Raw genomic sequence first — 24,091 nt, 5'->3', positions numbered from 1 at the left:
TATTATCAAAATACAAGTTCATGATTCAACTTATATGCATAAACTAATTTTGATGATATCACATTAAAAAATGTCATGAATTTAGTCATAATTCATGCTTAAAAACATTACGCATAACTTAAACAACATAAAATACATGTATTAAACATGCATAAGTCATACTTTCTTAACAATAAATACTTATAAAGCATGAAAATTAACAAAAACATACTCTTATGAGTAAAACCTAAGGTCCTTAAGCTAAAACCGATCTAAAAATACCCTGAACCGGTCTGAAATGGCCTTGAACCGATCATCTAAGGGTCTGAATCAATTCTGAAACTAATGAATTGGTGTAAAACATGAACAAAAACTCATAAAACCCTATAACCGAATGAGAAAATCTTTGTCCTTTCGTGAATTCATGAAAACAGAGTTTCTATATCTCAGAACCGGTTAAAAACTGATAGGAACCGATCAAAAATGGCTCTAAACCGGTCCCAAAAAGTTTTGTATCAATCACAGAACCGATTTAGGTGTAAATAGTAAACAAGCCCCGTTTCGAATCTAATCTGATCTAATATGGATCTAGATCCAATTAGAATTGATCCTCCCAATGTTGGTGTATGCTTCAAAATTAAAACCGGAATGCTAATTCAACATATACGAGTAGACACCATAGTCGATGTGACGTGTGGGTGCTCGACGTTCTCTTCAGCCTATCGACGCCCACGATGATCCCAGGCTTTCAAGTCGATGGTGAGAAGAACCTTGAACCCAAATAAAAATTACAAGGACATAAGCAATAGGCTCCAGCTGCTCTCATCATGCTGCCAAGCCCCATATTTATAGTGGAGGATAAGTGTGTGTGTGTGTGTGTGGGGGTGGGGTGGGGGGGGGGGGTGTGTTTACAGAATGTGAACTCCTTCACATTCTCGTAACATCTACCCTACTAAATCCTACTAATTGCTCACAAACGGCCCATTAACCTCTCATTAGTGTCAAATTGAGTCACACTATGGGTTGGACCCAAACCCAAATGTCTAACAATCAAGCCTTGAATCATGCTTTTTTGATGTAAAAATATGATATTGTGAGTTATGAAATTTTGGCACATTGAGGGCTATTGATTTTTGGACCACTTTAGAAGCCTAATTACTTTTCATAATCACATTATTCAAAGCAAGTTTCCTACTAAACAATCCACGTATATTATATATGTAGAACTTTATCTACAAAAAATTGAAAATTTTTTTAAAGAAAAAAAGAGATTTCTTGTCATTAGTTTCTTATCTTCATTAGTAGCCAATATTTACCTTTTATATATATATATGGGTTAACATTTGGTGCTGTTGAAGGCATGAAACTATTGAGATGGAATTCATCGGTTCAAGCTTTATCGACTTTTATTAAGAATAACATACAGTGATAAATTAGTAAATCCTTTTTAGATAATCAAAGAAAACCACCTCACTCACTCGTGAGCTCATTAGTGTAAAAAAATTCCAAGTCAGCCTTGTGCCACCAAAGTACACAACTTTAGCATCATAGCAAGGGATGCGAACTTGTGATTTCATCGTGTGTATTTTTTCCAGAATTCTCTTTTAAGTTTAGTCTTTGATGTAATTCAAGAAGGTTCAAACCTAGATACTCTGTATATCATGGAGTTCTAGTGATAAGTTCACAATAGAACATGATAGAATAATAGTTATTAATGACTTATATTACCCATTCGAATTATGATTTTAAGCTTAAAAAGGGTTGCTACTTAATAAAAAATGTTAATGGAACATGAGTTATGTACTTCAAAAGTATGAAGGTATTTGCATTCTCTTATATATAATAAATCTCATTTTCTTGTTTTTTCAATATGAAACGATAAACTATTTTACTTATAAATTTATTTGAATTTGTTTAGTTTGTGGATGAAATTTACTCTGATTATTAATTTTTTTATGAAAAAATAATGTCACTATCTTTACTAACTCATAGATATTACTTTTTGTCCATAATCATACAAATGTTTTCTGGGAAATATTAGCTACACTTGTAGGTTTTGAACCTCCTGGTTGGAATCCATAGGGACGGTATACTCAAAATAGTAGGAATCGTTACCTTTTTTTTTATTTAGTTACATGGGTAAATCCCATAAGGAAAAACTCTGTGGCTAGGACCCTCGCCTCTAGGGCCTATGTTGGGTGTCTGCTTGTGCAGGAAGGTGACGCCCACAGGGATTGAAGCTTGACCACCTGTATGATATAGCCAAGGCTCACCCCCACTATGCCAACCCCGCTTGGGGTGTAGGAATCATTACATGCATCATATTTGTTTGACATAAAAAAGCAACAATTTGAGTGACAATTAGTCATATCTTAGGCAGATGATTTTTTAACCCCTAGAAAATCCAATCCACGTGTTAGAAAAATATAATGAGGGATAATTTATACTCACTTTTTTAGTATATTATATTAATGTTAGGAACACTAGCTAGTATCAAGTATATTTTTTTTTTTTTGGAAAACTAATGCTTTAAATAAAACAGTATCATAAACTCTTTTAGGCTTATGTATACCAGTTCCAACACTCCATACCCATACCAAGTACTCAGTCTCTTAAAATATGAGAACTATAGTGTGAACTAAGCAATATTTAATGCTTTTTTTTTTGCAACACTGCAGATGCATTCAGCTGGTTCATTTACTAAGAACTGACCGTTAGATTATGTTTTTTTTTTTCGATAAAAAATACAATTTTTAGATGCTTGAATATTTATCAAAATTCAAAGCCATCGTTTTTTCAAGACTTAAAAAATCATGTTTATGCATCACAATCGGAGTGGACAGGGGATGAAGGGTATGAAACGGGGATGGAAGCGGGGACGAAGGTTAAAATCCATCCCCGTCCAGGGGTGGAGGCGGGATGGACGTGCACTTTTCCCCGCCCCGTCCCCGCCACATCCCCGCCCCAACCACTTTTCCCCGCCCCGCCTCATCCCCGTTTGAACCGGGGATGGAGGACATGAAACGGGGATGAAGGCGGGGGTGGAGGATAAAATCCATCCCCGCCAGGGAGGCGGGGCGGGGGTGGAGGATAAAATCTTGAGGCGGGGCGGGGGTGGAAACCTTGTCCCCCGCCCCACTGCCATCCCTAGCCTTTAGCGTTTGAAACAACGACCTGTTTTACAAATCTGCCCACGAAATCCCTCGCTTAGCCAGATCATCTTGCAATGAAAACCGCTGACGGTTTCCGGTTTTCCACCCCTCATAAATAGCCACGCAGACACCCCGAACCAACCTTAGGCGACCTCATTTCGTCCCTCCCCTCTCGTCCTTTTCCGTCCTCTCCCTCGTCGTTCTCTTGTCGGATCCCCTCATCTCTCCGGCGATCGAAAATGCGTGAGATCCTCCACATCCAGGGCGGCCAATGCGGCAACCAGATCGGAGCGAAGTTTTGGGAGGTCATTTGCGACGAGCACGGCATTGACCACACCGGAAAGTATAGCGGAGACTCCGATCTGCAACTCGAGAGGATCAATGTGTACTACAATGAGGCGAGCGGAGGGAGGTACGTTCCGAGGGCCGTCCTCATGGATCTGGAGCCCGGCACGATGGATAGCGTTAGATCCGGGCCCTTCGGCCAGATCTTCCGGCCGGATAACTTCGTTTTTGGGCAGTCCGGTGCTGGAAACAACTGGGCCAAGGGCCACTACACCGAGGGTGCTGAGCTCATCGATGCCGTCCTCGACGTCGTCCGGAAGGAGGCTGAGAACTGCGACTGCCTGCAAGGTATAGATCTGTCTCCCTCTCTTCGCTTATCTTCCGTTGTAAGGTAGTTTGCATGTGGAGAAATATACTGGTTGTGATCGTGATGGTTATGGGATGATGACAATTCTTCTTTAATTATTTTGAATGTCTGGAGATAATGTTCATCGTCTGACAGATCTGTCATCTTTGACAAAATGTTCTTTGGAGATTTTTCGTTTTCATGAAAAAAGGTATAGGCTTATTTTGATGCTACAGTGATATCGTAGGCATATATATTTCGTTTTGATATTTGCACGAAAAGAAAAATGGTTACATACATTTGACTGTTAGATTTATCAGATCTATAACCTGCTTAACTCATTAAGCAAAGACTTTATGTCATGTCTATCGGATTGGAAAAGATGACTGGAAATGATGAATTTATGGACATATTTGATAATTTGGACACACGGTCATGAAGGCAAAATGTGTGTGCCTATCCGTGTTTGTACGACAGATCTATCTGTCATGTGGATATGAGGAATGAAAAGAATTTTATTCTTCAAAGTCATAAAAAAGAAAAGGTTTTAGGTTTTAAGTTTTAAGTTTTAAGTTTTGATTCAAGATCTTTCTCTGCTTATGTTATTATGTAGATGATGAATGCTGCTTGGTTATGACGGTGAATATATGAACTGGAGTAAGCTGCAGTTAATCGAGGAATAGTGCATGGTTTTTCACATATTTTTACAAGAGTAGTTTTAGAGTGTCCATTAATTTTCAAGCAATATTCTTTCCAAAATTCAATATGTAAGAGTAATCAGCAAATCTTGTGAAAAACGGAATGATTTAGTAAATCTTAACTTTAGGGATGCACCTGCGGTATTGAAATTTGGAACTATTTGACTACCAATCTTTTTTTTTTAAGTTTGGCAATGTGAAACTTTATTACTATTTAATGTATAAAACTGATCCGGCTTTACTCTTTGTTATGATGAAAAAATGGATTTCTCGATGTTATTTTTGGATGACCAGACCGGTAAGATTGTAAGCCTACTAATGGAGTTAAACCATCGCCAAGAAGTCAAAATGTACTTTTTAGAATGCAATAGATGTGCAAATTTTCCTTCAAGTATCCTTATTGCAATTTTCAAACTTTTTTCTTCTAGTAGATGTTTAATGTCCTTCACTATATAGCACTCTTCCTATAGATTAATCTGGAAGTTGCAGATTCAAGTTCCAACAAGTCACATTTAAGTCACAAATATGGAATTTGCGCGTTGCAACATTATATTGATTCATTTTAAATTGCAGTCAACATGGAATTAAGTGTCATGTCTAAAACTATGTCACGTACACTCCATTTTGTCCTCTGTACCCGTGTCAATACACGTTGATACCTGGACACACGCTATTTTACCCTCCATACATACAAGTTTGTATTCAATTTATAATTTATAATTATATTTTCAGTTTATAATTTTATATTTTCAGTATATAATATATATTTTAGATATAGCATATACATTTAGATTATATTCAGTTTGTTTTGAATTTATTTTGTATTTATGTGATATTTAATATATATATATATATATATATATATAGCCGTGTCTCGGTACCCACATTTTTTGGAATTACTGCGTCGTACCCTCTGTATCCATACTCGTACCCGTACCCGTACCCCCGTACCCATGTGACATAGGTCTAAACTAAATAACCTGATGATCCCTAAAGCCAGCAGCAGATAGGGACTTGGTTAATATAAAGCGGAAAAATATCTGAGGGAATCAACAGTGGATGGGCAAGATTATGCATGGATGTAATTTCTAAGGAGCTATGTTATTTGACAACAATAACAATTGAAGGCACACAGTACTTTCTATCAGTTTAAAATCAATCCAAGTTACACCAGTGTTAAGTTGTGTTCCATAAGTGTATAAAGAAGATCAACTCTATCAGATTCAGAGGCAGACTTAGAAACATGCTGATTCTAACAATGGAATGCATAATTGATGATTTGCAAAGGATCTCCAGTAGATATATTTCTCTATTTTCTCTGTGTTCTGCTTCCGGATTCACATTCTAGAATGCTTGCTGATAAACACACATATGCACCTGTGGAAGTGCTGTGTAGATCCTGTTTTCCTCGTCTCATTTTATTTCATTCTTTGTTGGACATGGATAACATAGTTGTCTTCTACATATTCCAATGGTAATTTGCTTTTGTTATTTTATTGTTATTTGAATTGCTTTTTGATTTGTTTTTTTGTTTATCTTATAGGATTCCAGGTGTGCCATTCCTTGGGTGGTGGGACTGGATCTGGCATGGGCACACTTCTAATCTCTAAAATTCGGGAGGAATACCCTGATCGCATGATGCTTACCTTCTCTGTCTTCCCCTCACCCAAGGTCTCAGATACAGTTGTTGAGCCATACAACGCAACTCTTTCCGTTCATCAGCTTGTAGAAAATGCAGATGAGTGCATGGTTCTTGACAATGAGGCCCTTTATGACATCTGCTTCCGGACTCTGAAGCTTTCCACACCCACTTGTAAGTGAATTTATAGACCTCGTTTTTTCTTTTTCCTTTTAGTTGTTCAGAAAGTGAAAAGTAGAAGCCTTGAGCTTGATATTTCTGAGCTACTACGGGCATCCAACCAATGTTTTTCCTATTTAATATTGATCAGCACCTTTGCATTCCCATTACGTTTTGGCAACAGGGAGGTATCTTCAAAGCCTTGTGTTGTGTTTGTGTATCTATATTTTACATTTGATGACATTTTGTAGCAATTCTACGTGCAATGCTCATCATGTGCTCAAACTTTGTCTCAGTTATCAAAGACTTTGTTTCATATTGATGCCCTAACCCTTGCCTTTTCTCCAAATCTGTGCAATTGCCTACATATTGACATGATTACCTTCCAAACAAATATAAAACTTGCTTCTGGTTTTGCAATTTGTATTGTCTTCACCAAGAACTTTTCCAAAGTCTAGACAGTCAAAAAGCAATTGTTCATTATCATGCGATAAATTATGAAATGCATTCATGGTGCTTATTCTCAGTCTCCATTCAACTCTGCTAATTACCTCTTCGCCTGCCAAGGTAGAGTTCTTTCGGCTGGGTTGCTAACTGAAACATTTACATTCCTTTTATGAAGTAGATGCAAAGAGATGATGGAGTCGCTATAATGATGCAAATGATGAACTCTCCCAACATGCATATTTTGGGGCATTCGCCATTGTTGCTATGCAACTCCATTCTGTCTATTTTGCATCTAAGGCATGCATTGTTCTCAGCATGGTTTCCTTTTGTTGATTAGTGACAAACTTTTCCTTTGCTAATGAATGTACAGTTGGAGATCTCAACCACCTCATCTCAGCAACCATGAGCGGTGTCACCTGCTGCCTCCGTTTCCCTGGCCAGCTCAACTCCGACCTCCGCAAGCTTGCTGTGAACCTCATCCCCTTCCCACGTCTCCACTTCTTCATGGTCGGTTTTGCCCCACTCACATCCCATGGATCCCAGCAGTACCGTGCCCTCACTGTCCCTGAGCTTACCCAGCAGATGTGGGATGCCAAGAACATGATGTGCGCTGCTGATCCTCGTCATGGCCGCTACCTCACTGCCTCAACCATGTTCAGGGGGAAAATGAGCACCAAGGAAGTAGATGAACAGATGATCAACATTCAGAACAAGAATTCATCCTACTTTGTTGAGTGGATCCCCAACAACGTGAAGTCCAGTGTCTGTGACATCCCACCAAAGGGTCTGAAGATGGCTTCGACCTTCATTGGCAACTCCACCTCGATCCAAGAGATGTTCCGCCGAGTGAGCGAGCAATTCACAGCTATGTTCAGGAGGAAGGCTTTCTTGCACTGGTACACTGGTGAGGGTATGGACGAAATGGAGTTCACAGAGGCAGAGAGCAACATGAACGACTTGGTCTCAGAGTACCAACAGTACCAGGACGCCACCGCAGATGAAGAGTATGAGGAAGAGGAGCTGGAGGATGAGGAGGAGGTGGATGCCTGAGTCTGCATGGTATTCTACATGCTTTTGTTTTCCTGTTATTGTGCATCAACGATTTCAGAGTCTACTTTGTCTGTCTTATTTATTTTATTTGTGTAGATTGGGATTGCAGACTTGAGATGATGGGTTTCTGATTTTAGGGAGGCCTCTTCAATGTTGTGTTTCTACCTCTCCGTGATTGTCTAAAGATGTCGTCGCGTTTGTTGAGTTGGTTTTCAACAGATCCCGTATTATCAACCCTTCACAGCTTTTTGACCTTTTTACTGGGTTGTTACACTACAAGAGCAGTTGTTGCATCCTCTGTGAGGATGCATTTCATTTCAAGGCTTATGGTGCTCATCGATGTGGGCTTCCCAGTACTTGTTGAATCATTGTCACGGCCTCAGGTGTCTCGAGCGATAGTCACCAGCAGTGTGACAAATATCGTGATATTTATGAAAAATCATGAGAAATTACCTGAAACATTTTAAACGCTATATTTATGTTTTAACGATTATTTATCGTGAAAAATTGTGACGGTGGTTGAAATTTGGAAGTTAGCAAAGAAGAAAAACTGTTGATGAATTTATTTATTTTTTCCAACAAGTTGATGAATCCAAATTTTTTTAAATAATTCAAACGTTAAATTATTCTGCAAATGTAGGTCGCCCTCGTCAGGGATAGATGAATCGGAGCAAATGGACGGTTGAGACTAAAATGTGGACAAGGTGGGAACAAGCTTTTCCAACTTTTCAGTATAAGCTGAATAGGGACAAAGGGGCTGACTGTTGAATAATGGGATCTGGTTATGTATCTGTGTCTGACTTAGATCTCTTAGTAAACGGCCAGATTCAGTTATAAATTATATGAACTGACTACTGTCATACTGGAAATGAATAAATTCATTGAACTTCATATGAAAATCCCAGTCCCAACCCAAACATATTTGTTTACCCAATTCCAAACCAGATCCAACTATAACTCACCACATTTCCTTGAAATCACAGTGACAAACATTCATAACGGCAGCCAAAAACTCACGAGAAGTAGAAAATTTTTGAAAAAGAAAAACTTGCGTTTTTTTTTTGCAAAATATCATCAATAATAAACAAATTAAAAGTTTAAAAAAATCAACTTTTATGAGAAAATACCAATAAAAATATTTAAAAATTGACCTTTGGATCATGTTTTTGTCGGATTTTATATGAGTTGCAAAATGAGCGGCTTACAATGTACCAAATTTTCAAACCTCAAAACAACATATTTTTATGTTGAAAAACTATGATCGAAGCAACATTTTCTACTATTTTGTCCATACTCTAAGACATCTATGAGGTGAGATATGATGAAAACAATCTTCCCCTTATGAGTTTCAACTACGGGGTTCATTAACAAGAGGGGGTAGGGCTGTCAACACTTCAGGTCAATGCCGGGTCTGGGTTGACATGGACCTGCCCATTCATAGCACAATTTTCCATCCACAGTACTGCAAATCCTTGAATATATTCCTCAACTTGATTTGTGTCCTCCAACTCAATCTTCATGGGACGTATACAGGTTGTGTTCTGTTCGAATGTATGATACCAAATCTGATTAATCGGATTTTTCTTTAACAGATTCGGTTTCAAACTTGGATGTGAAATTTCTCGAATGGATTCGGAATCTGGATATTAAAGTAAAATCCGAATTCGGTCCGACCTGCATCACAATTCCATCACATCATTTATTAAAAGGTAATTGTTACGAGGCAAATTAAGACAGTTGTGCATGAGGGATAATACACGCGTGACTGATGTGTTTTTCAACCAACTTTTTACATCACATGGTTGGTAGAACTGTTTGGGGTCCTCCCGCATTGACAAAAGTTTAAAACCGCAAGAGATTTTCAACTTTCTGAATATTTTTCGAGTTTTTTTGCCATCTTAAAAAAAATATTAAAAAACAAAATAAATTCTCAAAAAAATTAAAATTTAAAATTTTTAAAATAAAAGTAAACTAATTACACAATTAATTTTACATGAAAAAAAATCACTCATTCCCGGACCTTTTTGGTTTCAATTAATTTTGCAAGCTATCCATTCCCCAGTATCTTTCTTGCTTCAACTAGAACCAGTGTGACAAATAGTGCGGGTTTTTGTAAAATCTTAAATATTGTGTTTTAAATGTGATATTTATGTTTTTAAGAGCTATTTATCCTGAAAATCATGTGTTTTTATTTTTAAATATATTTTATTTGTATTTCTTCATAAACTTTTTAAATTTTTCTATTTGTTTGCTATTGCCGATATTTTGCAAAAACCATGAGTTTTTCAAAAAAAATCTATTCTGGCCAGTTTTTTCCCATTTTAAATTTGTCACCATGACTCCAAGTGGCCTCCTTTTCTTTTGGTCCAAGTATCGCTCATTTCCTGTTTAATTGCCTTAATGCAGATTCGTTGTATAAAACACGTAAGAATTGTCCCTGAAAAAAAAATATATAATTGAATGGTGTCCCATTCATTATCAAATGCTCTTGGATGATCAACTCAGCGTAACATATTTAATAGTTTTCGACTTCTTCCCTGATCAAGGTTCGAATCCGAGTTGGTGAAAATTCGACAAAAAGTCCAATAGAATTTACATATCAAAAACAAGCTGCAGTCAAATGTAACCCTAACAAGGAAATTCCTAGTACGGATAGGGCTGGTATATTGGCCCAACGACAGAGGTTCAAGCTCGGTTTTTTTTTCTGAAAAGTTGAGCCGAGCTTGACTAAACAAGCTGATTTGAGGCTGGCTCGATTATTATAAAAAAAAAAAAGTTTCATAGTTGAAAGCAATAGGATTTGAACACTAGAGCTATCGAGCCAAGCTAAAGCATACTCGTTAAGATCTAATAAACCTATTTCTTACAAGTGAAACACTATGACTATTTTATACTACATTATGTGATTTAAAATATATTTATTACCATATGCTTAACGATCATGTACAACAAGCTGACCTTTGGCTTACTGAGACTCTTTTTGCGAGTCAAAAGGAGCTTCTTCCTACAAACCAAGCATGAGCTGAACCAAGAGCGGCTCATCTCATTTCCAAGGCCTAAGGACAGGTTTCGAAATGGCAAGAAAATTCATGAAAAAATAGAACAGTCGTATAAAATGTGTGAAGTGAAGGGCTGAAAGACTGCATGTGTAAGCAAATTAGTCCAAGAGAAACCTCATTAACAAGGAGAAAATTTTCTCATGGATAGCTGGGAAAGTCGTACAAAAAGAAAGGTTTCCTCATTTGAGATGGCATGAAAAGGGCTATAATTTTTGTGCATTTTCTCGGAATTCCACTATACTTTAACCACTTAAAACGTACCCTCAGCCGTGTTTGGATGGAGAGGCAAAAAGAACTCCCACAAGACAATGAAGTATGGTCCCAGTGGGAGTTAAATAACGGTCCTCATGATTTGTTCACGCGAAAGGGAAAGGGCACCACTCGTGATAAATAACATCAATAATTTCTAAAATAATGGTGCCTCAGATGGCCATATCTTACATGTGAAGCATCAGCAAGTAGATGCTAATCAGAAAGGGGTTTGAAGTAGTGGGATGGGGGGCTAGACCGTATGACGGCAGTCTAGGTTCAAATCCCATGGGCGTCAACCCCGTGTAAGCCGAAGCTTGGTGACTCCCTCGGGAGGGGGGGTAAGCCTTCAGAGTTTTATGCTGACATGGACATGGCAGGCTGAGCCAGCACGGCTAGGTCTCTGCACTTGGAGCGGTTTCTCCGAGTAAAAAACAAAAAAAAGTAGATGCTAATCAGCAGTTGAAACAAGTTCAGAAACCATTATTTGAAATGCAAAAGCACACCTGATAATCAACCAGCCAGTTGAACACTGCTGAAAGTAATGATAAAAATGAGACATGCTGCTCCAATCCATGTGTGTAGGCCAGAAAACAGTTTATGCTTCTCAACCAACAAGCTTCCAAGCTTGTGGTGGCACTGAAATTTAGAGAGACAGAACTTGTCACTGAAGACTGCATAATCCTGAAACGGAAACCATGTGGAGAGAAAGGCCAAGAGGCCCCTTTTTTTTCCCGCTAATATTCACTATGAGAATCATTTGGAAAGAAATGCAGCTGACCGCCCAAAAACAAGAAACTGATTGTGCCAACAAATAAATATATGATTCACTATAAGGAAAGTCTCCTACAACACAACCCATTCAACCCACTGCACATATGAAAATCTCACCCAGAATAATCTGAGAAATCTCATGGAAAGTGATATATGAGAAGAAGGAATGAACACAAACTAAAAAAAGGAAAAGGAAAAATCCAGCTGGATAAGACCTTGAGTTGTCATCATGAAAGCTGATCACTTGCCAGAATTTCATAATTGATCACCTCAGATTGCCTGCAGATTTTGTTGAAGGCAAAGTTCCAAAGACCTTGTCCCACAAGGAAGAAGTGATTCCAAAACCCCGGTTCTGAATTCTAAAATGATGATTCAAATGATATTTCTGCAACCCAACAAGCCAATTGTCAGAGCAACATAATTTTTCCTTTTTTTCTTTTTTATGTTTTGTTGAAATAGAGAAGTGTTAATCAAGAAAATGCCAAGTTTTGGGGAAATGGACCATGATCAAGATTGTTTAATGTTGGCCTAGGCTGCATATCAAAATATCAACTAGAAAGGTTGGTAAAGCCTATAATAAGAGTGTTTCCATTTGCTCAATAAATCAGAAAAAGCAAAATGGAAAGAAAAACAAGAAAAGCCAAACCCATGGCTAGGAATTGGTTCCCCAAGTACGGACTTGAGGAATTAAAAAACTGATGACTGATTCTGAGACCAAAATCATGAACAGTTAGGCAAATGATTCTGAATCATTTAGTTCTCGAGGCACCAAAACAACTTGAGTTGGTAGAAATCAAGGGTGAAACAAGAAACAAGCTACAGTTACTATATGGCTTTAGTAATTCAGTCTCCAATCAGGTCTAGTTACTAAAATCAATTCCGTCAGGTAAGAATTTTGTCAACCAAAATCTACAATCAGTTAACTATTTACCTTCAAATTTTTTAGCGTCTCCTGAGAAGGCTGTCCATGGTGCAGATAATGGTGAGTGATATCATACATGACATAGCCCAAGAGACCACCTCCAAATAAGCCAGGAAGAGTAGTAGGAGTTGATATAAGTTTAACCAGGTTCCAGAACTAAGAAACAACCGCAAGTAGTTTAGTGAGGAAATATTATAAAATTAAAAGCAAATAAATAACAGAAAGTAGGGAAGGGAAAAAAGTATACTGGGAAAAGTAGAATAGCTGTTGCTGCTGGAGGGAAAACAAGGCGAAGACCATCCATGGGGTGCTTATGATGGCAACCATGCAGAAGATAATGCATAGTATTTCCCCTGTGTGCAGAATAAATTTCAAAAAATTGGATCACAGTTGAAATCCTAAGCCATTGCATGATGAACAGAACAATGCTCACCAATAGCTTCTTGTCTTGACGTGGAAAAGGAAGCGGTGCAGTGTATACTCTACCAAAGTCCATATAAAGATTCCAGTAACCACCATCAAAGCTACTTGTGATGGTCTATGACCCATCCAAATCGATTTCATTATAAAATAACACACGAATGGAAGCCAGGTAACTGGAATCACCCACCATGCGGTCTTTGTTAAGAACTGTGTTGGATTGCCAATACATTAATGAAACATTAGGCAATTAAAAAGTCAAACTTGTGCATGCATGCACATGGACACACACACGTGCATGTGTATGACACAGCATTATCAAACTTTAAACTAGTTATGTTAACCTTAGAAGTGTTCAACTAGTTGAATTGACTAAAACGCTCTTAAAAGTAATGACATTTTCTAAAATATGTAGTTTTTTAAGCAATTCTTTTATTTAAAGCCAAACACGTTAAATAAAGTTTTCAAAAAGTAACAAGGTGTATTGTAATAATTAGAATTTAAAAAGCAAAATTTTAAACCCCAAATCAGGAACAGCTTTTAAAAGTGTTTTGGTCATTTCAGTTAGTTGAATGCTGCTAAAATTAACATAATTAATTTAAAGTTAGATAACCTCATATTATATATATATATAGAGAGAGAGAGAGATGTACCTCCAGGACATCACTTTCAAAAAACCGGGGCCCTTCTTTGCAAACAATTGGCCGGTGGACCCACTCCTGGTAAGCATCTCCAAGATGGCCAACCTACAAAAGATGAAAGGGTGAGTAAATCAGTGTAAGGATGATAGGTAAGATCTTTAAGCATAAAAAATAACTAAAGAAGGATGTATACAAACAAGATGCTGTATGAATCTTTCATGGCCAAATACAAAGGACTTGACATCTAGCCAAACAAAGAAACAGAGAGTTATCTGTGAACCATAATTAATCTCAAAAGAAATGAACCCATTTGGAAGCAAATAGTCATGATGAGAGGTGAAATGCAGGCTTTACTGATTCAAATGTACTGATGAAGCCAGAAAGTGTGTGTATGTGTCACAGTTAACATAGATAGTGAAGGTGTAGCAGAGCAGGTTGAAAGGCTATGACAGGGCTTGTGGAATCATAAGATCAGAAGCTATGTTACACGGATACTCCATTTTGACTCCCGTTTTGTATCCCTTGATATACAAGTTGTTCAATAAGAAGAAGAAAAGCAAAGACTAGAAGATGAACTTCATTAGGTAAACCAAATATGGTTACTACAGGAGTCGGCCTCCATAAAGCACACAAAAAGACAACTATGAAAATGTACATGATATTTTACAGAAATACCCCTATATAAGAATTGCATGTACAAGATACTTAATAGAAAAAGGGGTATCACACAGATTTGGAATATGGTATTTCCTCAACACTCCTCAAACTTGAGGTGATGAGAACACAATCAACCCAAGCTTGAAAAGAAATGATTGAAAAGCCTTTAAAGGCAAATTTTTTTGTAAAACAATCAGCAATAGGACTGTGAGTCCCAATATATACAAAAGATATGACTCCATCTTGATATGCTTGATGAGTAAAGTAACGATCTATTAAAATATGCTTAATTCTCTCATAGAATTATGGGTTTTTGGCAATATTGATAGCAATTTGATTGTCACAATGCAAGGTAGTTGCAGTTGCATTCCCATATCCTGCAGCAACCACCTCAACCAAATAACCTCTGCAGGCACTTGAGCCATAGCACAGTATTATGGCTTAGTAGTGGATAGAGCAATCCTTTATTGTTTCTTGCTTTTTCATGATATCAAAGATTCAACTATGAATACACAAAATTCAGAAGTAGAATGTGTATCATGAGAAGCGCCCCCCACCCCCTACCAAATTTACATCACAGTAAGCTTTCAACTCCAATGATGATGTAGCGGAAAAGAACAATACATAATGCATAGATATCCCTAATATATCCGATAATTCTCATAACAGCTGCCAAGTGAGATGACTTAGGAGCTATGTCACATGGGTGCGGGTGTGGGGATGCAGCACTTTAAAAAACCTTGGTTGTGGGGGGTGCGGGAGGGAAAAATAATATAAAAATTTTATATATATATATATATATATATATATATATAATTTTGAAGTTTTATCAGTTAACAACAGTAACACTAATGAAATAAAAAACAACATGCAGGTTAAAATGTTCAAAGTGTGGAGGATTGAAACTTTTAGGCCAAACAGTTCGAAGCAGAAGCACAAATAACTCGTGAAGACAATTGAGAAATTTCTTAGGGATTCATCATTCGCAACTAACATCAAGCGCAAATGTAAAAAAGAAAAAAAAAAGAGAAAAAGAAAACACAACGCAAAAAAGCAAAGAGAATCACTCTAAGAGACCTCCACAAAGGAAGGAAATTGAGCAAAAGAGAGTCGTGTAAAAATAAGAATCTAAGTAAAATTTCTATTATGGAAGAGTAAAACAGAGATCGTGTAGATTGCAAGTTTCGATGAACATTAATAACTCATGAGAAAAGCAATTCAGATCCTTAGGACACATCTTCAAGCACTGTGCAAATGTGATTTTGAACCACTCCGAGAATCAGTCCCAACCCCGTGGCTCCCTTTCTCTCTGAGTTGGGGAATCATTTCTCACGTTTGCAGTCACGTGAGAGAATGGGTGCCCTGGGAATCATCCTCTCAAAAATTGAGAGAATGATTTTCACAAGGGTGTATTGATGATGGTAGGGATGAAAGAAAAAAGAATTTCATGCCTAATTTCAGCGGGTCGGGAAAAAACGAGCATATACAAAATAATTTGTAAATTCCCATCTCACAGAAGAATTTTAAAATCTGTGTAACATTGCAGAGAATGGCAGATTTTGATGGGATTGATCAGTCTGTTTGAAGAGAGACTATGGAAAAGCATTGCAGGCTTCATCATTCATCTTCTCCATAATATATGAAAATAGGCTATGAAATTTTTAAAAAGTGAGAGAGAGAGAGAGAGAGTGAGAGACAGAGGTCGAGTGAGAGAGAGAGAGAGAAGAGACAGTGAGAGTGAGAGACGGAGAGCGAGCGAGTGAGAGAGACGGAGAGCGAGTGAGAGTGAGAGAGAGAGAGAGAAGAGAGAGCGAGTACCCAAGGAGTGAGGAGGAGAGGTCGAAAGGCATCGGCGTCGGGGTCCTCGTCGGCGTCGGGAGAAAAACTCGGGCAGGAGGAAAATTAGGGCAAAAAAATTTGCCCTAATCCTCCTCCCCTAAACCCTTTTGATCGGGCGTTTTTTTGTCCAAAAATTGGACACAAATGACCCTAGGTGCATTGACCGCACCCAGGGTCCACTTGACCGTACCGGGTCGCATCGTGTCGACGTGGGTGCGGCACCCGGTTGGCCGAGTCCCTGTGACATAGCTTAAGAGTACTCATAAACCAGCAGACCATGTGAACTGCAAAAGTAATGTTTGGTAGTGAGAGTCAAATAAATCAAACTCCCAACTAGCGGTCTAGATCGCTGAGTAATTCACCACAAGTGTGTTTTAATTTACAGTTAGCTTCCATAGAAGTGTTCAATTGCTTTCTATGATTCTATCATCTGCAAGTCATGTTTTACTAATCAAATTTGCTGCATACTTGTGTTGGGTCAACAAATATCCTCGCTTGGAATATGCAACTTAAAGACCTAAAAAATATTTTAATTTAACCAAGTCTTTCATCTCAAAATTTTGAGTTAATTGTGTCTTCACTTTGGCAATCATTTCTCTGTCATCTCCAACGATGATCATATCATCTACATACAACAAAAGAAGACACCCCTATCAAAAGATGTCACAAACAAAGCAGACTCATGATAGCTATGTCTAAATCCCGAGCTCACCATTGTTGTACTGAATTTTTCAAACCAAGCCCTTGGGGCTTGCTTCAACCCATACGAAGCCCTCTTCAATTTGCACACTATGACCTCATTGTCAACAACCCCTTGAGGTAACTCTATATACACTTCTTCCTCTAAGTCCCATAAAAAGACATTTTAAACATTCATCTGTCATAAGTCCCATGTCCTGACTGCAGCCAATGCCAACAGGGTTCTAATAGTAGTCCCGTAGCTACTGGTGCAAAGGTCTCAGTGAAGTCTATCCCATTAAGTAGACTATAACCTTTCGCTACAAGACGAGACTTATATCTTTCGATAGATCCATCTGCCCTTGTCTTCATTTTATACACTCACCTGCATCCAACAACATTTTTCACATCTAGTAGTTTAACTAGTTCCCATGCTTTCATCTTTTCCAAAGCCTCCAATTCTTCTGTCATTGTCTTTTGTCACTTTGGATCTGATTCAACTTCAACATAGGATTTTGGTTGATAATAAGATTGAATCATGGCTATGAAAGCTTGATGGGTAGTAGAAAAGGTTTCATAAAAAACAAATCCAGAGGGAGGAATAGAGGGTCTAGAACTTCTACGCACCTGAGAAACAATGAGAAGATGAAGGTGTTAGCTCATAGGATCGATCTGAGAGACATCGGGACTTGACTCAAGCAAGGACTCTTCCTCTGGATCATGTTGATCAAGGAATGACTGTGTAGGAACCTCCAATGGTCTCTCCTACAATATGTAATCCATTCCTTGTCATTGCCTTTTTCTGAGGCCTCTGATAAAGGTATTATCAAGAAGGACAAAGTAGACTTCATGTTCTCCCATAAATCATTATGACTGTAAAATCATGGCACATGTTCCCAGAACTCCACATGTCTTGATGTTCCTGCTCACTGGATCAAAGCATTTAGAACCTTTTTGTCCTTCATGATATCCTATAAAACAGCATTTCATAATCTAAGGAGACAATTTATCTCTAAATTGTTGAAGAACTAAACAAAGCATGTACTCCCAAATACTGATCAGGTTCTTTTTTATGTTGTCTTTTATAAGGAGAGACTTTTCCAACCACCTTGGAGGGCATTCGATTTATCAAGTGCACAACTATGCTCACTGCTTTTGCACAAAACTCCTTAGATATTCCACTGTTGAATAGCAATGCTTTAATGGTTTCCAACATGTGTCTATCCTTCCTCTCTACCACCCCATTTTGCTCCGGAGTGTAAGGCCAGGACCACTGGTGCACAATCCCTTTTTTCAAATACAAATTCATGCAGCTCATACTTATATACTCTCTCCCTGAGTCAAATTGTAGGATTTTTATTTTAGCTGCAAACTAGGTCTCAACATATATATCGTCTTTTTAAAATATCAAACAATTCACTTTGATTTCTCATAAAATATATCCATGTATATCTAATAAGATCATCAATAAATGTCACACCCTCCTTTGGAGACTACAGACAAAGGACCCCATACATAATTATCTCAAAAGGACGTACAAACTCAATTTCCTTAGAACTAAATAAGAGAGCATGACTTTTGGACAACCTACAACTCTCACAACACTTGACATCACTAGAGACACCATGCTTACAAATACTTCCAAGTAAACCAAAGGAATACATAAATTGAAGCTTAGAACTAGATACATGACCCAAACATTGATGCCACAATACCGAAGGATCCAAAAGTGCAGCACCAACTCTACACCCACCAGCATCTTCCGGACTCTGATCCAAAAAGTAAAGATGACCACGCCTATGCTCATTCCCAATTCTCCTCCTTGACGAACGAACTTGCACGTAACAACCATTAAGGGTGAAGGTTACATCAAAGTTATACTGGGTAATTTTACCAACAGAAAGTAAGTTCATGGCAAGAAAAGGAACATAAATACTTCGAGAACATTAAGTTTTTTACATGGGTTGGACTAAATTGTAACATAGCCAACTTTTGAAATAGTCATCAAGGAGTCATTCGCAGTGCAGAAGGCGCCACAACATGGTTTACAATTGGTTGATATAGACTTATTTGCAGTCATATGACATGATGCTTATGAGTCTATCAACCAACCCGAAGTCAAGTTAGGAACACATGTATAGGCACAACCAGATGTACCAGTGGGAGCAGGCAGGCTAGAGGAGGTAGATAAGGAGAGAAGATGTTGGACTTGCTGCGCCAGCTGGTCAAGTCTAGAGGTAACAGAAGCCTGAGCATCAGAAGAGGCAATGGAGGTTGAAGCCGCAGTTGTGACATGATTTTCTTCCTTCTCAACACTACTTTCTCCCACAGCAATCCCTGACATTGTTGCACACCCTCCCATCTTTGCCCCACCATAGTTGAACTACTTAGCTGCCACCATGACTGAGTCACTAGAGGAGTAAGACTGAAGCGATTTCATCTTAGTCTCCTCAGCACTAATTTCAAAAAGGGCCTGAGTAACTTGAGGAAGAAATGTCCAGTGAATGATAGCACTCCTAACATTATCAAACTCATAACGCAATCCCATAAGAAACTCAATCACTCTCACTTTCTCCTTAAATTGCACTTCTTCTTCCATACATGCCTTGCAATCCTTACACTTTTCATACTTATTATTGTCTATTAAAGTTAAAGAGTTCCTGATCAGCAGCATTTCATAATGATATTCTTCAACTGATTTGCTTGCCTAATTCTCTTGCATATAGACCTGCTTGAGGTAACCCAAATCTTTAGTGTCTACAAATTTTGAGATATTCATAGCAATAGAGCCAAGAATCCATGACTTAACTTTGGCATTATTCATTTTTCACTCCTTTACTGCATTCTCATAGTTTTGGTCTCCAAGTTAGGGCTTCACCACAATCCCATCAAGGATAGCACCTTGCCATCCACAATAGCCACCATGAACTTAAATCAAAATGAGTAGTTGGTCCCATCCAGTTTTACTGTCAGCTGAATAATATCTCCCTTCTCCATACTTATACGACCCTCAATTACAATATAACAATTACACCAATCAAACACCAATACCAGATACTCAGAGCAATATGTATTAAACCAATATCAATTTTAAACAAGGGGCTAAAACACTTAGCCGAAACCACACACGAGTGAAATATTCTATCAAACCTTAATAAAACTAGAGAAATCACAATTAGATATCATGATTGCAATAACAAAGATGACCCAACACCAATTTCAGCAAAAATAATGCATATCCAACAATGCCCATGCTTCAAACTGTCCAAAGACCATTACCGCCATAAATAGGTCATGAAAATATGAAGAGAATGTCACCAAAAACACAAAGATGACACCCAAAACTGATTGCAATCCCTCTCCAAGGAAAAAATGACCAGATTAGGAACAAATCCAACCAACAAAAATGTTAGAAACCCGACCCTATGGGGGGATGGTTGTGAAATTGTCTACGAAGAGACAATACACATACAAGCATAAATACTTAAAAAAGAAGTGCACGAAGGCACTCTCACAACAATTGAACACAATACGCAAAAAGCGTATAAATAATAAACATGCAATAATGCATGTATTTCATAGAAAGGAAGCAAGTGCTTGAGACTCTCAAGCTTATCCTACAACAAGGGGGAACACCCCTATTTATACAAGAAAGGAGAGGTGCAAGAGGGGGCTCCCCAAAGGAGTCGTTGGGGAGCTCCCAACGGTCACAATTGTGACCGTTGGGGGCTCCCCAACGACTCTATTGGGGAGACCCCAATGCACCTTTTTGAATAGCAAAAAGGAAAAAATAAAAATAAAAAGAATTACAAAAATAAAAAGGAAAAAAATACAACATATTCCAAATGGAATATGCGCAAAATGTAAAAAGACTGAAATACCCTTTTCAGGTAAAAAGAGAAAAATGTATAAATATATATACTTATATATAGAGATACGTATACATATAACATATGTATACGTATCTCTATGTATATAAGTATATATATTTATACTTACAATAATGCTTTTTGAGTATACATTTTAACACCCCCCCTCAAACTTACGGTGTGATAACCGCAAGTTTGTCAAGAAGGAAATGAAATCTAGGCGAACAGAGAGCTTTAGTTTTAACTTTACGATGTGATAACCGCAAGTGTGATACCCTTTTGCAACTAATCGAGCTTTATACCTTTCCAGGGATCCATCGCTTTTAGTTTTAACTTTAAAAACTCATCGACAACCTATAGTTTTCTTTCCTATGGGTAGAGTTTGGAAATCCCAAGTTTCAGCCCTTTTGAGAGCACTAAGTTCATTTTTGCATGGATTCTTGCCATTCTATACAGTTTTTAGCTTCTTCAAAATTCCTTGGCTCAAAATAAGAGTGAATGGCACTAAGACAAGCCCTATACCGGGGTGAAAAAGAGTCAAAATAGACAAAACGAGTTGGCGGTCTCCTATTCCTCTCAGATCTTCGGTGATCGAGAGTAGGTACAAGCTCACTATATTGGTCAATGGCACTTCTAAAGGTGTCTTGGTTTCTACGGGAGTAGGTTATCGGATCACTTGAAATCATGTTTTCTTGATCATTGAGAGAGTTATGTTCTTCAACATCACCATCATTTTCCTCATCGTGATTTGATGAAATGAAACGGGAATCTTCGAAACACGAGCTTAGATTAACAAGGGCAAGTGTCAAGAATGACACTAAAGCATAACCCTTAAAAAAGGTATAACTGGAAACAAAATAAAAATAAAAATGTATTCTTTATTGATATGAAAAACCAATTGCTTAAGAAGCATTGGAATAAAATACAAGAGGGGCTGCACCCCTTTATATACACAGCTGAAAGAGGACTCAATAGAGCTGTTGGACACAGTCCAACAACTCTATTTAGAGCTGTTGGAATGTGTCAGTCCAACAGCTGTATTAAGAGTTGTTGGACTGTGTCAGTCCAACAGCTCTATTGCTAGTCAAGTCTGGACAGGACTTGACTAGCAACAGTCATTCTAGTTCAAACTGAACTAGATGACATAAAGACAAAAAATAAAAATAAAGGAAAAAAATTACAAAAAAGAAAGAAATGAAAAATGTATTTATATATATATATAATATTATATATACATATATGTACATTTTAACACTCCCCCTCAAACTTACGGTACAATGAGCAAAGTTTGTCTAAGAGAAAGTGAAATCGGGGAGCAGCGAGAGGCTTTGTAAAGAAGTCTGCTAACTGATATTCTGAAGTGACATATGGCAGATCAATTATCCCGTGTAGATATTCCTCTCTGACGTAGTGACAATCCATTTCGATGTGTTTGGTGCATTCGTGGAATGTTCTGTTACTGGCAATGTAGATCGCACTTTTGTTGTCACAACACATTTGTGAAGCCTTTGTTGCTTCAGCTCCCATGTCAGCAAGCAGTCGTCGGAGCCAAACTACTTCCATGGTCGTGGTTGCCATGGCTCTATATTCAGCTTCGGTGGATGAGAGAGATACCTTCTGCTGCTTTTTACACCTCCACGAGATCAATGATTCCCCTAAAAAGACACAAAAGTCAGTGGTTGAGTGTCTGTTATTAGGATCACCTCCCCAATCAGCATCAGTATATGCAATTAAATCAAGAGAAGAGGAGGAAGATAAGAAAAGTCCTCGTGAAAGAGAAGACTTGATGTATCTGATAATACGCATGACTGCTCCCATATGAACAGAAGTAGGAGCATGTTGAAATTGACTTGCTGTATGAACAACATGTGCTATATCTGGTCGGGTAATGGATAGATAGGAAAGTGCCCCGACAAGCTGTCTGTAAGGAATAGGGTCTGCAAGAAGTTCTCCATCATCAATCTTCATTTTAACATTAACAACTTCTGGAGTGTCAACTTTCTTATCATCAGTAATACCAGACCTGAAAACAATATCAAAAGCAAATTTAGTCTGAGATAATAAATATCCTCTAGGAGAATAAGCAACTTCAATGCCTAAAAAGTATCTCAACAAGCCCAAATCAGTCATTTCAAAATGAGATTTAAGAAGTGTTTTGATTGTTTCAACTCCCTGTTTATCGCTTCCGGTGATGATCATATCATCCACATAGAGAAGAAGCACAATGATCCCTGCATCAGAATTCTTAATAAACAAAGCAGTGTCAGTTAAACAGAATTGAAAACCAATATCAATCATAACACGACTAAACCTATCATACCAAGCTTTTGGTGCTTGTTTAAGTCCATAAAGAGCTTTTTCTAAGTGAAGGACTTTACCCTTAGGAATACTTAGACCAGGAGGGGGTTTCATATATACTTCTTCAACTAGCTTTCCATTTAAAAAAGCATTTTTGACATCCATTTGAAAAATAGACTATTTTTTGATAGAAGCTAAGGCAATTAAGGTTCGGACAGTAGTCATACGAGCCACCGGAGCAAAGGTTTCTTCATAATCAATCTCATATTCTTGGGCATAACCTTTGGCTACTAAACGGGCTTTATATCTTTCAAGAGTACCATCACTCTTGGTTTTAATTTTATAAACCCATCGACATCCTATAGTTTTCTTCCCTGGAGGAAGATCTTGAATATTCCATGTAGAAGCCTTTTCAAGTGCATCTAATTCAGCTTTCATGGCTTCTATCCATTTGATATCATTTTTTGCTTGAAAATATGTGGATGGTTCTTCATATGAGTGAATTAATGCAATAACTGCCCTATATGTGGGTGAGAAAGACTCGTATGATACAAACTTTCCTGGAGGCCTCGAGATTCGGGATGATTGTCTAGTTGGAATGTTAGAATATTTCTCAAGTGCACATGGAGGATTAGACTCTTGTCGCCTGGAATATTGAATACTAGTATCTCTATGAACTTCTTTATTTTCAACATTAAGATCAATAATTCTTTGATCATCATCAAAGTTACAGTCAAGGTCATATTCATCAGATGTTGATGTTAGATCTAGCAAAAAGGAGTACTCAGTGACGTCTTTTAATTTTCTAAAATCAAAGAAGCTCTCCTTTTCAAGAAAGGAAACATTTCTAGACACATATAGTTTATTATTTTTGAAGTCAAAACATCTATAACCTTTCTGGTTTTCAGCATATCCTAAAAAGGCACAAGG

General features: G+C 37.8%; 2 protein-coding genes across 3 annotated transcripts in view; one reads left to right on the top strand and one right to left on the bottom strand.

Annotated features, from left to right (window-relative positions):
• The first annotated feature begins 3,280 nt into the window (after window positions 1-3,280).
• LOC149822641 (tubulin beta-7 chain-like) lies at window positions 3,281-7,917 on the top strand. The gene is made up of 3 exons (XM_089979938.1): window positions 3,281-3,764; window positions 6,004-6,273; window positions 7,076-7,917. The coding sequence occupies exons 1-3, from the start codon at window positions 3,371-3,373 to the stop codon at window positions 7,753-7,755; spliced, it is 1,344 nt and encodes a 447-aa protein (XP_089836064.1). The 5' UTR covers window positions 3,281-3,370; the 3' UTR covers window positions 7,756-7,917.
• A 3,396-nt stretch (window positions 7,918-11,313) lies between these two features.
• LOC149822640 (dihydroceramide fatty acyl 2-hydroxylase FAH1-like) overlaps window positions 11,314-24,091 on the bottom strand; it is a 28,678-nt gene continuing 15,900 nt past the window's right edge. Inside the window, exons 3-9 of one of the 2 annotated variants that reach the window (XM_089981182.1) lie at window positions 13,833-13,925; window positions 13,193-13,389; window positions 13,007-13,112; window positions 12,769-12,915; window positions 12,107-12,222; window positions 11,570-11,702; window positions 11,314-11,466 (exon numbers count right to left, since the gene is read on the bottom strand). In XM_089981182.1, the coding sequence (XP_089837308.1) occupies window positions 11,413-11,466; window positions 11,570-11,702; window positions 12,107-12,222; window positions 12,769-12,915; window positions 13,007-13,112; window positions 13,193-13,389; window positions 13,833-13,925 (846 nt within the window). In that variant the 3' untranslated portion in view covers window positions 11,314-11,412. Of the gene's footprint in view, window positions 11,467-11,569; window positions 11,703-12,052; window positions 12,223-12,768; window positions 12,916-13,006; window positions 13,113-13,192; window positions 13,390-13,832; window positions 13,926-24,091 lie in introns of those variants that run through there. The other variant, XR_016426081.1, reaches the window with a different exon arrangement.

The sequence above is a fragment of the Nuphar pumila genome, chromosome 11 (genome assembly GCF_984573655.1).
Source record: "Nuphar pumila chromosome 11, dmNupPumi1.hap1.1, whole genome shotgun sequence".
NCBI classification, from domain to species: domain Eukaryota; kingdom Viridiplantae; phylum Streptophyta; class Magnoliopsida; order Nymphaeales; family Nymphaeaceae; genus Nuphar; species Nuphar pumila.
The sequence above is the reverse complement of the archived record's forward strand: the minus strand, read 5'-3'. Positions and strand labels throughout refer to the sequence as shown.